The sequence below is a fragment of the Dipodomys spectabilis genome, unplaced genomic scaffold (genome assembly GCF_019054845.1).
Source record: "Dipodomys spectabilis isolate Male_0828 unplaced genomic scaffold, ASM1905484v1 ptg000108l, whole genome shotgun sequence".
NCBI lineage: Eukaryota > Metazoa > Chordata > Mammalia > Rodentia > Heteromyidae > Dipodomys > Dipodomys spectabilis.
Genome location: NW_024870785.1, coordinates 9,534,230 through 9,549,070, shown reverse-complemented (window position 1 = coordinate 9,549,070; position 14,841 = coordinate 9,534,230). Strand labels below are relative to the sequence as shown.

General features: G+C 50.1%; 1 protein-coding gene across 4 annotated transcripts in view; it reads right to left on the bottom strand.

The window, feature by feature from the left end:
• Nucleotides 1-14,841, bottom strand: part of Galk2 (galactokinase 2) — a 94,735-nt gene that overhangs the window by 14,400 nt on the left and 65,494 nt on the right. For all 4 annotated transcript variants that reach the window (XM_042688014.1, XM_042688012.1, XM_042688013.1 and 1 more), the window contains exon 8: nucleotides 11,101-11,311. In XM_042688014.1, coding sequence (XP_042543948.1) covers nucleotides 11,101-11,311 — 211 coding nt within the window. The remainder of the gene's footprint in view (nucleotides 1-11,100; nucleotides 11,312-14,841) is intronic.

Genomic DNA, 14,841 nt, shown 5'->3' with positions numbered 1-14,841 from the left:
TCCCGTCTGTATTTCAGTTTCCCTCGTTTACATGTCACTTGTTTCACACCAGGCTTTACAGTCATTTTTTTTATATTCTGCAGCCTCAAGGACATGTCCAAGCACATTTCAGGCCATATCCTAAAATAAAACAATGCAGTTTTATTAGGGAGAGTATGCTTTGCTTTTTCCTTAGGATCACCCGCCTTTAGAATTCAGTATTTTCCTTTAGAATGAAATGTTCTATAGTAGAAGCTGTCCAGAGAGATGTTTTCTGTTAAACCTTAAAGGTGCTGTGCTTTGGGAGCTGGCGGCTTGGGTATGTCCACTGTCCCCACACCAGGGCCGCGGAGCAGAGCTATGAGCATGACTGTCTAATGACCAGGTGCCTGGGCCACTGCCCTGCTCACACGCCCTTACGTAGACAAACAGTGGGCAGGGTAGAGAGGGCATCTGTTTTCAATTGTGATCTAAAGTTATCTTGCCAAAGGCTACAGGAGATTTGGAGACCACCCCTTGGAGGGAAAGCTGCACTATGCTGGCTGAATATCACAAACGTTCTCGAAATCCAGGGCTCTGGTTTATTACAAGCTGGCAGTGCATCAGGTCTCTATTATACAGATACCCCAAATCCAAGAAAACCCCCAATTTGGTCCATATCAGCTTTCTTCCCTGTGCTGCAGCTAACTTTATATCCAGATGTTCCAGCTGTCTATAAGCTCTCGTAATCCACGAGAGCACTTATCCTATTAAAGGATGAAGAAAGCCATTTCTGTGTTCATTGCATGCGTGATTACTTTGGAGGCAAATTCAATTTCAGAATCTAACACTAAGCTAGTACTGTTTCCCTGTACTACTCAGGGCCCATCCTATCCAAAGCAAAGGCCAGTGTTCAAAGCCAACACAGCCGCTGGACTCTGGGAGCGTGGTTTATCCAGTGTGAATCTCAGCAAAATCCCGTCTCAAACCCCACAGCCACGACACCCATTCTGAAACTGAAGTCTTCCGAATTCAAATCTGTTTGAATTACAGAATAAACACTTCATTTTCCTTAGATTGTAAGTTGTTGCTAGCTCTCCCCTTCCTCAGCTGCCCGGCTTCCCCCTCATGGCCTTCCCACCCTTCTCCCCGCAGCGCGGCCTCCTCACTCCAGCTCCAGAACACAGGGCTGCCGCCAGAGGCCCAGACAGTGCTTCATCTCCACGTGCCTGGCCTCTGTCATTCAAGTGTCTCATGTCCAAATACAAGGAGGCCTCTCAACTCCTCTCTGGAGCAGCCCCCCCCACCCCCCGCCCCACACTCTCTCCATCTTGTTTTATTCTCCCAATACCCCATCCAGTATTTCCTTGTATGCTTGTTTGTTTCTGGTCTGTACAATTTCCCAGCACTGCAAGGCCTTTTGTAACTGTTCGCCACTGCATCTCCAGCAGCTAGACTAGATCTGCCACACAGTAGGGACTCAATGAATGTTGAATGCATGATTCAGTTCCTTTAACAACAACTCTGCTAACTATAGTTATGGGGCAAATGCGATAAACACAAGAGCTATTATTTTGGCAATTCATACTTCTCAGCATTGAAGTGTTGAAGGCAACTAGTAAATTTCAGTGCCCAAAGAATACCCTAATGTCCACGATCATAGATGACCAATAGTTGTTTATGTTGCATTTGTGCTTAGATGTAATAGAAATTTCTCAAACAAAGGTGTTTCAAAGAAAAAGGAAGAATAAACAATATGTAATCGTAATTAAGATAAACTTTTTCATGTTAGGCAACCTTTGAGGAGAATGGTTACACAGCCATCTACCAGAGCCCACCTCTAATTAAAGAATTTAAACTAGGACACAAAATAATCCATTCTTATTTTGTCATGTTTGGTGGCAAAGAACAAGGGAAAGTCTGTGACAGAAGGGAGACACTGGCCTGGTACTCTTCCTCATAAAAGCCCTGGGGGCAGCAGCCACAGGCTGTGCCGTGAGTGACCTCCTGCAATCTGGGGAGCTCCCCACCCGCTGTGCAGGCGGGGGCTGGGGGCTTCATCTTCAGTCTCCCAACTCCTACCAAGAGCGATTTGAAAAGCTCTGGGTGAGGTGGCCGCCTAACAGCATCAACCCGTAGCTGAGTACTGCGTCTCGGCCGTGTGTGCTGCTGACTGCCTGGGGGACAGCAAAGATGCATGAAGTAGAAAGCATGTCTTGTAGCAACGTGGCTAAGCAGGGAAGGCAAACAGATTCCTGTGCCAACTGTGGCACATCCCTGTGCCCTCGGGATAGAGGGCTCGCTGGGGGAGCACCAGTGCTGGGAGGAGTCGCAGAAGAGTGGCCTTTCCTATGACTTTTCTGATGCAAAGACAGAGAGCCAAAGGTCAGAGCAGGGAACTGTATTCTCAGGCCTGCAGAGAACAAGCCAACGGGAACCTAGGATCCGGGCCCAGCAAGCCCTCCTCACCTGAGCCTCTAACCCGGGGCCGCACCGCTACACAAAGATTGTAGATTAACAGCCCATGGGCCACGGTCAGCCACGGTGATGCTTTCTGGACATACATACTATACCTAAACACAGAAACTGTACGTGACAGTCTGGACTTCTGCTTTCTCCGGGCAAAGCTTGCTGCCCTGGCTGGGCAGGGCCTGCTTCCTGCACAGCAATCCCTGGCTGGGGCTGAGGGGAGACCCTGTGCACCTACCTCATCCCACCGGTTCTGCTGACCCAGAACCTCACGCTCAGCCTGCCTCACTGGTCTCTACGTGCACGGTCCCAGGAGGATCTGTGGGTGGCCTTTGTTCCACAAAGCTCTGTGGAATTCCTGGCAAAGGGGAAAGTGGGCAAACCTCCCTTCAGAATGAGTCATGACACCACTGCAAGTCACTGAAAGTCCCCTACCTTCAGCACATGGCTAAGCTCCATGCTCCATGCTGTCTGTCTTCCTGTGACTTGCGTCTTTGGTTTGAGCTGTGTGCCCAGACGTGGGTCTGCGGATACCTGCAGCCATTTCATGTCTCATCCACACTGTTGAAGACTCACTACGAAAGCAGGGGGACCACCACCAACAAGATACACGGCATCCACGGCCTCAAGAAGCGATGATGGTGCATTAGAGAAATCACAAGTAAGAGCAACAAGAGCAACACAGGCAGCTCGGGTGGATACATGAAGTCTTGAGGCCCCTGATCAGGCTCGCCTGAGAGCAAAGCCCAGAACAAAGAACCGGACACAGTCGGCGAAAGTCTAGGGAGTCGGATCGGGGAGTAAAGGTGGGGAGAAAACAAGAGTCAATAAGGGAGCTTGGCAAGCAGGCTGCCAGCATGAGCCACGCGGCCTGGCCGCCTGGGGGCCTCAGGAGCCACGTGGAAGGCTCCCTACAAGCGGCGCACACAGGACGGGACGCCGCACTGACACACAACACTCTTTTTTTTTTTCCTGTCGGTCATGGGGCCTGAGCTCTGGACCTGGGCGCTGTCCCTCAGCTCTTCAGCTCAAGGCGAGCGCTCTACCACTTGAGCCACAGTGCCACTTCCGTTTTTCTGGTGGTTTATGGGAGATAAGAGTTTCATGGACTTTCCTGCCCAGGCTGGCTCTGAACCGCGATCCTCAGATCTCAGCCTCCTGAGTAGCTAGGATTACAGGTATCAGCCACCGGCGCCCAGCAAGACTCTCATTTTTTGAGTGCCCATGGGTTTAACTTGTCCACAGAAGGCCTGAGCAGGTAGAGCTGCTTTGAGTGACAGAGGCACTCAACCCGCGGCTAGTGGCGATGGCTCCTGGCCATGCGCGATGCTGCCGTCTGGGAGTGAACGATGCTGCCATCGGGGAGTGAGCGGGGACGAGGGGTCTGTGGGGGAGGGAAAGCCTGCAGAGTAAAAAGATGAGCAGGTGTTCAGCAAACCAAAAGGAGAGGTAGAGGAAGGACTGAGAGCGTAAGTCAGGACATCATGGGGGAAATGTGGAGATGGAAACTGTGGCTGTTTCAGAGAACCCACAGGGCTTCGAGCGGTCCGGAACGTGAAATGGCTGAGGGAACAGAGCCAAAGGAAAACTCACAGCAGCAGCCAGGGGACAGAATCGCGCCTGGCACGTGATGCTGGGGTGCTTCAACGGCATACTTCCAATACGCCCTTTTAGCCTTTGGGAAAGACGGCAGAACTTTTCGAGGCCCTCTCCTGTGTGGGTGCACAAATACCCAAAATGGTGTGTGCGGTCCAATGTCCATGCAGACTCCACAAAGCAGTGGCTGGACCTAGAAGAATTCGAGTTAGAGCTGAGAAGCATTACAGGTGGTAGCAAGGACAGGAGTCAGGATTCCTAGCTGGGAACAGAAATCCGCACCACCCAAATGAAGTGTGAAAGGAACTCATTCGGAAGCTGTTAGGAGGCTCACCAAAGCTGTTAGGATTCATTGTATATTCCTATGGTGGTTCGAACATAAGCGCTGCCCCGCGTCACGCGAGAGTGGTATGGTATGGTATGGACAGACAGCAGGCTGGACTGCAGATACTTTATCCGCCCATCCGTGCCGGTCAGGATCAAGGCCGCTGACACAGTGGCCACCAGGGGTGGTGGGAGCTGAGAACCCTCACTTCCATCTCACCAGTCTGATGGCTTAGCTCCACAGAGGTGAGCACAGCAGTGATTCCTCAGAGCCAGGAAAGGGCAATCTGGGCATCGTTAACCTCTCCTCTCGGGACCTCGGCCCAGCTTCCCTCATAGAACTGCATTTCAAGTCTCCTCCTTCTGTTCATTATCTGAATAGACCTCAGCCTGTGTACGCCATTCCACTCCATCCCCAGTACCCCACCGCTGAGCCACACGCGAGCACTCCGCACGCCCTTCTCAGAGGCGGTTTGGGAGCTAATCGCAGTTCGGGGAGGTGGCCGGATGCCCTCCCTGAACCTCACACGGCAGCTCTGCATCAAGCTTTACCGATACAGGAGAATTCAGAACGCTGATTTTCATTTCACAAATGAAAAAGGGGTAACCTATTTTTGGAAATCAGACTTCATCTCGTGATGAGTCTAAACAGAATGAATAAACACACTGGTCCGAGGGAGGCGCAAGGCTTTGCTGCGTGGGAGTCCAATTTGTCTTCCTGAGGCTCTCACTCCCCACCAAACTCTCGCCCTGTCGGGGTGGGGGGTAAAGCCCCTGTGGCTTCTGCTGCCTTTGCATAATCGTGTCGCTGCACGCTACTGACCAATTTCTGTGCAAAATAGAAAGATCCACGGGGCTAAGCCAAGAGCCGGTTTCCAAGAACAGCAATTCAGAGGTGGGTGGGGGAAACCGCTTCACAATCCATGCTGGGCCCTCTGTTTCCCTGGGCAGCAAATTGTAAAAAGTCCCTGATCCGAGGCTCCGGCTCTTCGCAGCACTTAAGCATTATAATGGAAAAACACTATACAGTCCTCATTGAAGTTAGTCTGTGGTTTCTAATTTATTTTCCTAGTAATAGTATTTTTCATACATGCAAAGTTTCTGAAATGGTCAAACCCACAGAAACTTAACTGCTGTTTTCAGCCACATTAGCTTCCCATTCCCAAGCTGCGAAGACTAAATTAAATTAGCATTTTATATTTAAAAGGGGAAAAAAAATCTTTAACTACCTGCTTTTAAAAGCAAAACCACCGATGAGAAAAACATATATGCACTTTGAACACAAACCACATCAGTTCATGGAAAACTGCATTCCAAGAAGCATTTGTGAATACTGTAAAATCCGCAGCATAATGCCATTTGTCCATGGACAGTAACAGTGCCCACACGTTTATAGCTTCCTTTCCCAGAGCTGCAACCAATCAGCCAGCACTGCCCATTTCCCAATACAGTTCACTCCCCTGGTTTCCAACTCTCGCTACAGTCACCCTACCTGCACGTCACACTCTGGCAATGGAAAGCTCCGGTAACTCCAAGACAGAGCCTACGGCCCCCTCCTCCCACCCTGTACTTCACCTTCCGGAAAGCCTGGCCACTGTGTCACCTTCCAACTGCTCTACTTTACCCCAAGACCCATACACAGCCGCCATAGCAAACTCCCCAGATCACCACTGCCGTACTCCGGAATACCTAGCTGTGTGAAAACCTAACATTTCCTTCGTCGTCCAGCAAGTGAAGGCCTTTATTTTTATTTTTTCCTTTTTGTCGGTTGTGGGGCTTGAACCCTGGGCCTGGGCGCTGTCCCTGAGCTCTTCAGCTCAAGGCGAGTGCTTTATCACTTGAGCCGCAGCGCCACTTCTGGTTTTCTGAGTGATTAATTGGAGATCAGAGTCTCATGGACTTTCCTGCCCGGGCTGGCTTTGAACAGCGATCCTCAGATCTCAGCCTCCTGAGTAGCTAGGATTACAGGCGTGAGCCCCCCCCCCCCCCCCCCCCCCGTGACACACTCAGTGCTTTCCTTTCTGATAGTGTGTGGTGGTGCTACCTCCCCTGACCTCTATTCCTGCTTGGCCCCTGTCAGCATCAGCATCCTACTCAGGCTAATTCTGCAGCTGTTTCTGTCACAAAGCTCTCTGAGAATGACTGAGTTGCAGGTATGCATCCCTCCCACTTGGGCACACAGCTCTTTCACATCCTATCTAGTGACCGCCATTTGCTCTGCTGCAGGAGGGTGGGGACTGGGCCTGTGCCCGAGGACTGCTCCTAGAGCATCACAGAAGGTCTGTAGTGCAGCAAGTTGCCAGTCAATGTCTGCTTGCTCCCATCTCATTAGCAAGGGAAGAATCTGGAACGGCTCCCCAGATGGATCACATTTTTATGTTTCCTTCCCAGCTTTGTTGTTTGGAACAGCTTTGTTCTTGGAAACGTGAAAGGAGGAGATGATCTCAAGACACTCTAACAGGAGCCTGGGGAGTTGGGCAGGAGATTCGGTCCATCAGAGCCGAAGGAGGAACTGTGAGAATGTGTCATGCTGCCCACAGCCAGCCTGGCCTGGGATTCTCACATAAAGGGCATGGGTTCCTGTCTGAGCTTTCTTCTATTAATTGAATTAGAGGAAAAACATGGAAGAGAATGAAAAGGGATGAAAAAGAGGCGAAGGAAAACCACAGTGCTTATCTGACAAGTAGCTGATTCCCCAGTAATGACTTTATTGTAATGCTAAATGAAATGAGAGCAAGAATAATGCTGGCCTCACTCATCACTAAGGCATGGTACCTAACACTCTCTTTAAACTATTGGTCTTCAGTGACGTACCTGTTCAGACAAGGAGTAAAGATTTCTCTCTCTCTCTCTCTTTCTCTCTCTTCTCGTCAGTCATGGGGCTTGAACTCTGGGCCTGGGCACTATCTCTCAGCTCTTCAGCTCCAGCCAAGCGCTCTACCACTTGAGCCACAGTGCCACTTCTGGTTTTCTGGTGGTTTACTGGAGATAAGAGTCTTATGGAGGGGCTGGGAAGGTGGCTCAGTGGTAGAGCACTTGCCTTGCATGCATGAGGCCCTGGGTTCGATTCCCCAGCACCACATAAGCCGGAAGTGGCACTGTGGCTCAAGTGGTAGAGAGCTAGCCTTGAGCATAAAGAGGCTCAGGGACAGTGCCCAGGCCCCCCAGAGTTCAAGCCCCAGTATTAGCAAAAAAAAAAAAGAAAAGAAAATGTCAGGCACTATATTATTAAGGATGAAAAGATCAAATATTGGAGGAGGGCTGGGAAGCTGGGAAGGTGGCTCAGTGGTAGAGCACTTGCCTTGCATGCCTGAGGCCCTGGGTTCGATTCCTCAGCACCACATAAGCAGAAAAAGCTGGAAGTGGTGCTGTGGCTCAAGTGGTAGAGCGCTAGCCTTGAGCTGAAGAGCTGAGGGACAGCGCCCAGGCCCAGAGTTCAGGCCCCACGACCACCCCGCCTCCTCCCAAAAAAATGTAGTGAGGTTAGAAAGATTAAAAAAAAGTTTCATGCTCACAGACAGCTAATGAGGTGCCCGAATCACAACACAACTGGCAAAAACCCGAAAGGGCAAGTGAAGAGCTGCCAGTCCATGGCATCCTACGAGCGTCCCAGGACGTGAATGCGCACACGTGGGTTGGGGTGTGTGTGTAACCTTGTGTGCATGTGTGCACACAAGCTGGCTTAGTGTACACGTCAGCCTGTCTCCCTCTGTTAGATTCTCCATTCCTGACCCTCCTCAGCCTCACTGTTGTCTTTCTCCTAAAGCTAAAGGAGAAGCACATGCCTCAGGGATGTGGGATCCAAATCACATGGTATTGCCAAGAGTGTGATGTAGAAACCATAAAGTAAAGGCTCGGAAGGTGGTTTGTTGTAGAGTGCTTGCCTAGCATGCATGAAGTCCTGGGTTCAATTCCTCAGTACCACATATACAGAAAAAGTCAGAAATGGTGCTGTGGCTCAAGTGGTAGAGAGCTAGCATTGAGCACAGAGAGGCTCAGGGACAGCGCCCAGGGCCCAGAGTTCAAACCCCAGGACTGGAAAGAAGAAGAAAAACAAAGAAAGAAAAGAAACCGTGAAGTAAGTTTTTCTGTCGGCAGAGGGTGGGGTATTGTTTTGTTTCATGTTGCTATTGACTCTAGATGATTCCTGAAAGAGCCATCGGTGCCCGTGACCTGTACACACCAAAAGCCGTCAGTGCCACTCGGGGCTTCAGAATCACAGAACCCGAACAGAGTACCAAGTGGCCAGTACTTCTGCAGCGTATGGTCATGGACGAAGGGGTCATTTTTATAATGAAATTTGTGTCTTTTTTAGGCAGTTCAGGTAAGTAGCCAGGCCAACCCAACTAGAACAGATGCTTCCTATCTTCTCCCTCTTCTAATCTGGCCAGCCCATTGTTACCTCAGTTGTCAGTCCCTATCTGTATGTGTTTGTCCTCCACTATCACCCGTGCTGGACACACACAGCCATGTCTCCCGGCTCTGACCATGGCTTCAGCTTCCCCCCAAGCCCATCATGCCTTGGGAAATACCCCTCCCTGCCACTAAGTCTGGTGGATGAGCCTCTGGGGCCATGGGGCACTAGACCACACACTTAACTCATTTGTGTAGGCAGTGCCAAGCAAGTAGTCCTTAAAAATATTCCTAGCCAGTTCCTGGGGATGGTTTGTAGTTTTTCTAAACATCTAAAGGAGCTAAGGATGTTGCTTTCAGGGTGTGTTTAATTTCAATTGTCTCTGGGTTTTCTAAGCCTAATTGTTAGAAATCTGCACAGAGCAAACACCGGTTGCAGCGCAGGGGCCTGTGGGAGTATGGCTGCCTCACAGCAGCTGCACGCCACTGCTGGCAGACACACCTCTCCCCGCCACCTCCAAGTCAGCACGGCACAGACACACTCAATCCAGGTGAAGCAGCCATGCCGGCGAAAGGAGCACACCGGCGGTAGAGCCCCCAGCCCTTCTCTTGCATGGCGTTCCATGGTGAGGACAGACGTTCAAGTCAAAGCCAGGGTTCACAGCTCAGTTCCCAGAGGCGTCCCTGCGCGCCGGCCAGTGCCACCTCCGCCTCCCTCCACACCGGCTCAGCACAGTGTCATCAGCAGGAGTCACATGCTCTAGACAGTTAAGAAAGCCTTTAAGTCTTAGGCCAGAGAGAGCAAACGCCGCAAGGATAACCCAAAGGGTAAAAGATCTGATCCCTACACCTCAACTGGAAATCTGGCTGGCTTAGACGGCTGGATTTAGAAAGTAAACCTAATGATATTGACCTAGGCAACTCCAGAACCACCGACTAATTTATGATCACAGGGAAACCCTTTGAGGATGGCAGAGTTACAAAACAGATCCATTCCTTGATGATCTCTTTTTCCCTTCTTTTCTTCCTGAGGAAGGCAGTCGGTCACCGACTCCCCGTGGATCCCAGCTCAGCCTGCACCCGCGCCTCTCGGCGTGTGCGCTCCAAGACCCTGCTCCCTGAGGAAGCCCACGACTGCCGTTGAGAAGGCAGCTCGGACCTGAGCCTCCTCCGCGCTCCCGGGGCCGGAGAGCCCGCAGAACCTATGGGATCCCCGCCCCCTCTCCCCGCCCCGCATCCTCCCGTTAGACACTGAGTCCCAAGAAGGTAGGGACCGTGTTCCACCTATCTGTCACAACACCCACGTGGAGAAGCACGCCTGCGTCGCCCACTCACCCGCCCTCCACAAGCGCTGATCTCAGCGCACGGCTCGACCATCCTCAAGGGGGATTCCTGTGCTTCTCATGGCAAAACTAAGGCCCTCTCTGATCAACGGCTTTCATGGGGCGGGAATCAGCAAACTCTTCTGCAAAGGGCAGTATTTAGTTCTGTGAGTTCTCGGGCCCTGTCACAGGTCCTCTGCGGGTGTAGTGCAAAGGCAAGCACGGCAAACACTAGTGAGAGGTGGTTTTACCAAAACAGGTGGTGGGTGGGGGGGGTTTCACCACACACTTACTGTGTTTGCTCATCTCAGTTCTAGAGGCTCAGTCGATGTTCATCAAATTAAACATGGATCAAACAGTGTCAGGAACCAAAACCCCATCCCTGCCCGCAAATTATGGGATGGAAATGGGATCCCAAGGCTCATCTGTGTGCCAAAAATCCCACCTTCCCTGGCGGCCCCCACAGGGAAATGCAATCTTAACTAGACATCTGTGTCCCTAGTACTGACCTCCCACAAGCAGACAGCCGTTCACCTCTAAAAGAAATAGTGCGCTCTGTCTTCATACGGTGGCTCCAATGTACACCTGGTTTCCAGCAGTTTCTGACGTTATCAGTATAAAAACAGCATTACATGAAAGCAGCAAACAGAAATAAGCTTCCGCGCTGAAGTGCACTGCAAGTTTCAACATAAGCTTTGGATTTTCTGGAGCTCCAGGGTGATATCTACAGCAGCGATGAGCAGCGTTCTTACCTGGACCACCTTCTATCAATACGGTTAACCATCAGGAAAAGGGATAGGAAAAATGTGAAATAAAGAGCAGCTAACACAGTTGTAAACCTCGGGAGCGTAGGAATGATGCCTGCCTCATCCTTCTCTCCTGGAGAGAATGCGTGGCATACTCCAAGAAATGTTGGGGAATGAATGAGTGAATGAAGCTAAAGACCTAGAACATTAGATCTGCCAAAGCACACATGTTCTGACTTCCCTAACATGTCCTTTAAGGTCCACAGGGTTTGGAAACGCTGGGGGTGGCGGGGAGAGGAGGCCTTGTGCTGGCCGTCCTCCAGCAGACTCACCATCTTGGGTGTTTGGAGTTAGGATCTGGGTTCGGAGGTCCTCCAGGCTGATTCCCAGACACATGCAGATCTCCTCGCGGCTATAGGGTTCAGGGTGAAGAGCCTCCTTGGTGAGCAACAGCATTGCTTCCAGACTAACCCCCAGCTTGGCCTGCACTTCTTCCAGCCTCATGACCTCGTCCCATTGTAAGCCTTTGTGCTTCGCCAGGAGCTGCAAGTTCACACCGAGACAATGGTCAGTTTTTCTTTTTTAATCTGATTGCACTGTGTTAACTAGCCAGCTGTTCAGATTTTTTTCCAGTCAACCTATCCAAATTTCCCACCATGGCTTGGAAGTGCATGCTGGATTCAGATGTTTAGAATTAAACATGCCTACGTGACACTCGCAGGCTGGCTAAATACTTGTACTAACACACACACACGCGCGCACACACACACACACACACACACAACTAATCTACGTTGAGTTTTTTTAAACTATCATTTCCTAATCCCCATGTAATTCATCCATAGTATCCCTCTGAGCCAAGTCCAGAGAACACTGTGCCAATCTCATCTGACTTGGTCCTGAGATGGACAGTTGGCCTGATTTCATTAGAGCACTTCCTGTTTACTACACGCCTCTTTGAAAATGGCTAATGAGTTTAAGTATCTGGGCGTTTGGAGTCAAGTCCCAGATTTTAAATGAAAACCTCATTGGTGACCTTATGAAAAATCACTTTGCTAGGTCACTGGCATGGTAGAGCTGTATGTTTCTCCACTGTCAAGGACGGAGCGTGGCTTCCAATTGTATCCACAGGCAGCCCCACCATCTGACCAGGCCTACCTACTTGCGGGAGCCCTAGTCCAGAGTAGATTCCTCTCATTCTTCCCCAACCACTAACATGCATCCCTTCCAGGCAGGTGACAACAAAACAGTGGTGTTCTTTCCCAACTGAGGTCTAAACAGCTCACTGCCTGGATGTGAGGAAGCAGGTGCAAAAAGAAGCTGTCAAGAAAGGAGGAAATTAGGCTTTCAGGAAGTGTGCATCTGATTCACTTGCCTATTCTGTTGATGATTTAATTTTCTCTTTTTGACAGGAAGCAGGACTTACCAAAAGACAATTGCAGTCTGGCAAGGGTCACTCATTTCTGAAGAATGTTAATAATTACCTTTTTTTAATAAAAAGCCCTGGCTCATATATTGGAAAGCAATTGTTTTTAAGGCACAGCTGGGAAAACAGACAACAAGATTATGTTTCTCTGTTCAATTATTTCATAGGACATGGTTTTACCTCTTTTAAAGGAAAGATATGAACTAAGACCTTTCTCCTGGCCTTGTCTGCTTCATTTATTAGTGTTGCATGTACAGATAACCCATTCATTCATTCGTAACCTGTATTTCATAAATAGAGACAACTAAGAGACATATAATGTGAAGGAATAAACACAGAACATAATTAGTTTATATGGAAAGAGCTGATACAAGTGATCTCCTATAGCAATACTCCCTGGCAAAACAAATTTAGAATCTAAGTGAGATAAACAACAAAGCAACAACACAATAATAGAGCTACATGGTTCAAACTGTGCCTTTTATTTTCATAATTATTAACAATCCTCTGTGGTAATTATTATTACTCTATTTAAAAAAGAGTTAGGCGCTGGTTGCTCGTATCTGTAATCCTAGTTACTCAGAAGGCGGAGATCTAAAGATACTGGTTTCAAGCCAGCTAGACAGGAAAGTTCATGAGACTCTTCTCTCAACCACCAAAAAGTCAGAAGTGGCGCTGTGGCTCCAGAGGTAGAGCAGTAGCCTTCAGTGAAAAAGTCAAAGGGAGGGCCCAGGCTCTGAGTTCAAACCCCAGTACTGGTGCCCAGATGCACACCTGCATGCACAGATAAATGCCATGTCTAAAAATCATGTAAAATCAGGATGGAAAAACACTTTTGACAGATGAATTCTGGAGGGACAAGGAGCCAAGAAAAGGAAAAGGCAAAACATCAGAGAGCACCTCTCCCTCTGATCAAGGCGGACACATGCTTACAACTTTTTGGTCAACCACTTCTCACCCCTGTCCACACTTGGACTCATCACACTGGCCCAGGCACATGATCCAAAAAATACCCTGAGCCAGGGATTTGAGGAGGAAGTCTGCAAGGGACGGCCGCAGCCCACAAGGATCAGTTTTCAAAGGGAGCCTCCGTCTGGGTCTGGCTTTCCCTGTAGACAGGTCCTATCATACAGAAGTTCACATGTGTTCCAGCTTTATGCCAGTTCAGCCCAGGGTCCACTTAGCCCTCGGCGAGGGGGTCGACACCGCCACGGTGGGCATGGTTCAGCCGAGGGGGAAAGCCAACACATGCCCGGGCAGCCGCTGCCCAGCCAGGAGCTGGGGGCCGCGTGGAGGGAGTGAAATAGGAAAGCCACTTAAGCTCTTCCAAATTTGGACACAGAAAGATGAGTGGCAGATGAGCCCAGAGGGTGGGTGAGGTTTGATGTTGTTCAAAGACCGCACGTGATGAAGGAGTCTGTCACTCGTGGCCCTGCTGACTGGCGAGCTTGGCATTTGAAAGGCAGGACTCTGAGTCACTGCATCACGAGCCATGGGTCATTTCCTCACAGGTCCCCGGCTCGGCCGCAGGGCGGGGAAATACGGGGCAATAGCTTCTTGTCAACGTTGACCCTTCCCTTTCACTACGGGCCAGCACTAAGTCTTCCTATCACAGACCCCTTCTGGGAGGTTCCTGAGCACAGTGGGCATGAGAGGAACAAGTGCTTTGTCCACCGCCGTGGAAAGAAGCTGTGATGAGCGGTGGCAGAACCCTGTCTTAGAAGCAGGCCTGCGATGCCAAGAATCTAAGGGCAAAGACTGGGAGGGGAAGGTGATCCTGAGAGGCAGCGGTAGGGAAGTAGAGAGGCCGAGAGAGAAGCCAATAGGAGGGGCAGCAATGACAGGCGGGAGGGGGGAGAGTGGGAGGCTGCTGGGCCTTTTGGGACTTGTGGATAGACCTCAGATGTGTTCTACTCAAGGGCAAGAGAGCTGTGTCATCATCCCTCATCCCTGCTAGTCATGGCTGTCAAAGGCACTAACCCCCCTGGCACTGCTGGGTTGTCCCAGATACTAACTAAAACAATAAGCCCTCTCCTACAGCCAGAAACGGCTCTTGTTCTGAGACTGGCCAGGGATTCTGGTAGGGACGGCGCACAGACATGAGGCCTACTAGCAACCAGCCTGAAAGGGTCCACCTCTGACTGCTCGCTGCACTCAGCACTGTTAACCTGCCCGTGGAAAATTATTCAAGTCTCCTTGCCAGGTCAGTGGAGGGGGGAAAAAAAAATTCTGAACGCAGCAATTCATTCGCGAGGCTCTTTCCCATACATTTCCTTATGCATTACCTCCATACACAGTTTGACATAATGGGATCATAGGTGCCTTTAGTTTAATTGTGGACACCATTTTTCTCTCTCCGCACCCCTGGAATGCATAGCATTCAAAACTACCCTGGCTACATTTGCCATGATGGCTAATTCCTATCGTCCCATTGTCATAGTCTCCCTATTAGCTTGTATGCTAAAGAATCAACCTGGTTGCACAAAATGGACCTATCGTAATCCTCTCTGAATCTCCAGCAAATCATGGCTAACCTTTAAGGGTATCGGGGAAAGAGCAGAGGCTGAGACACACCTGGACTCTCCAGTCATTTAAACAAAATACCCCACATTCTGGCCTGAAATTCTCTGGTATGTGGAAAGAGGCA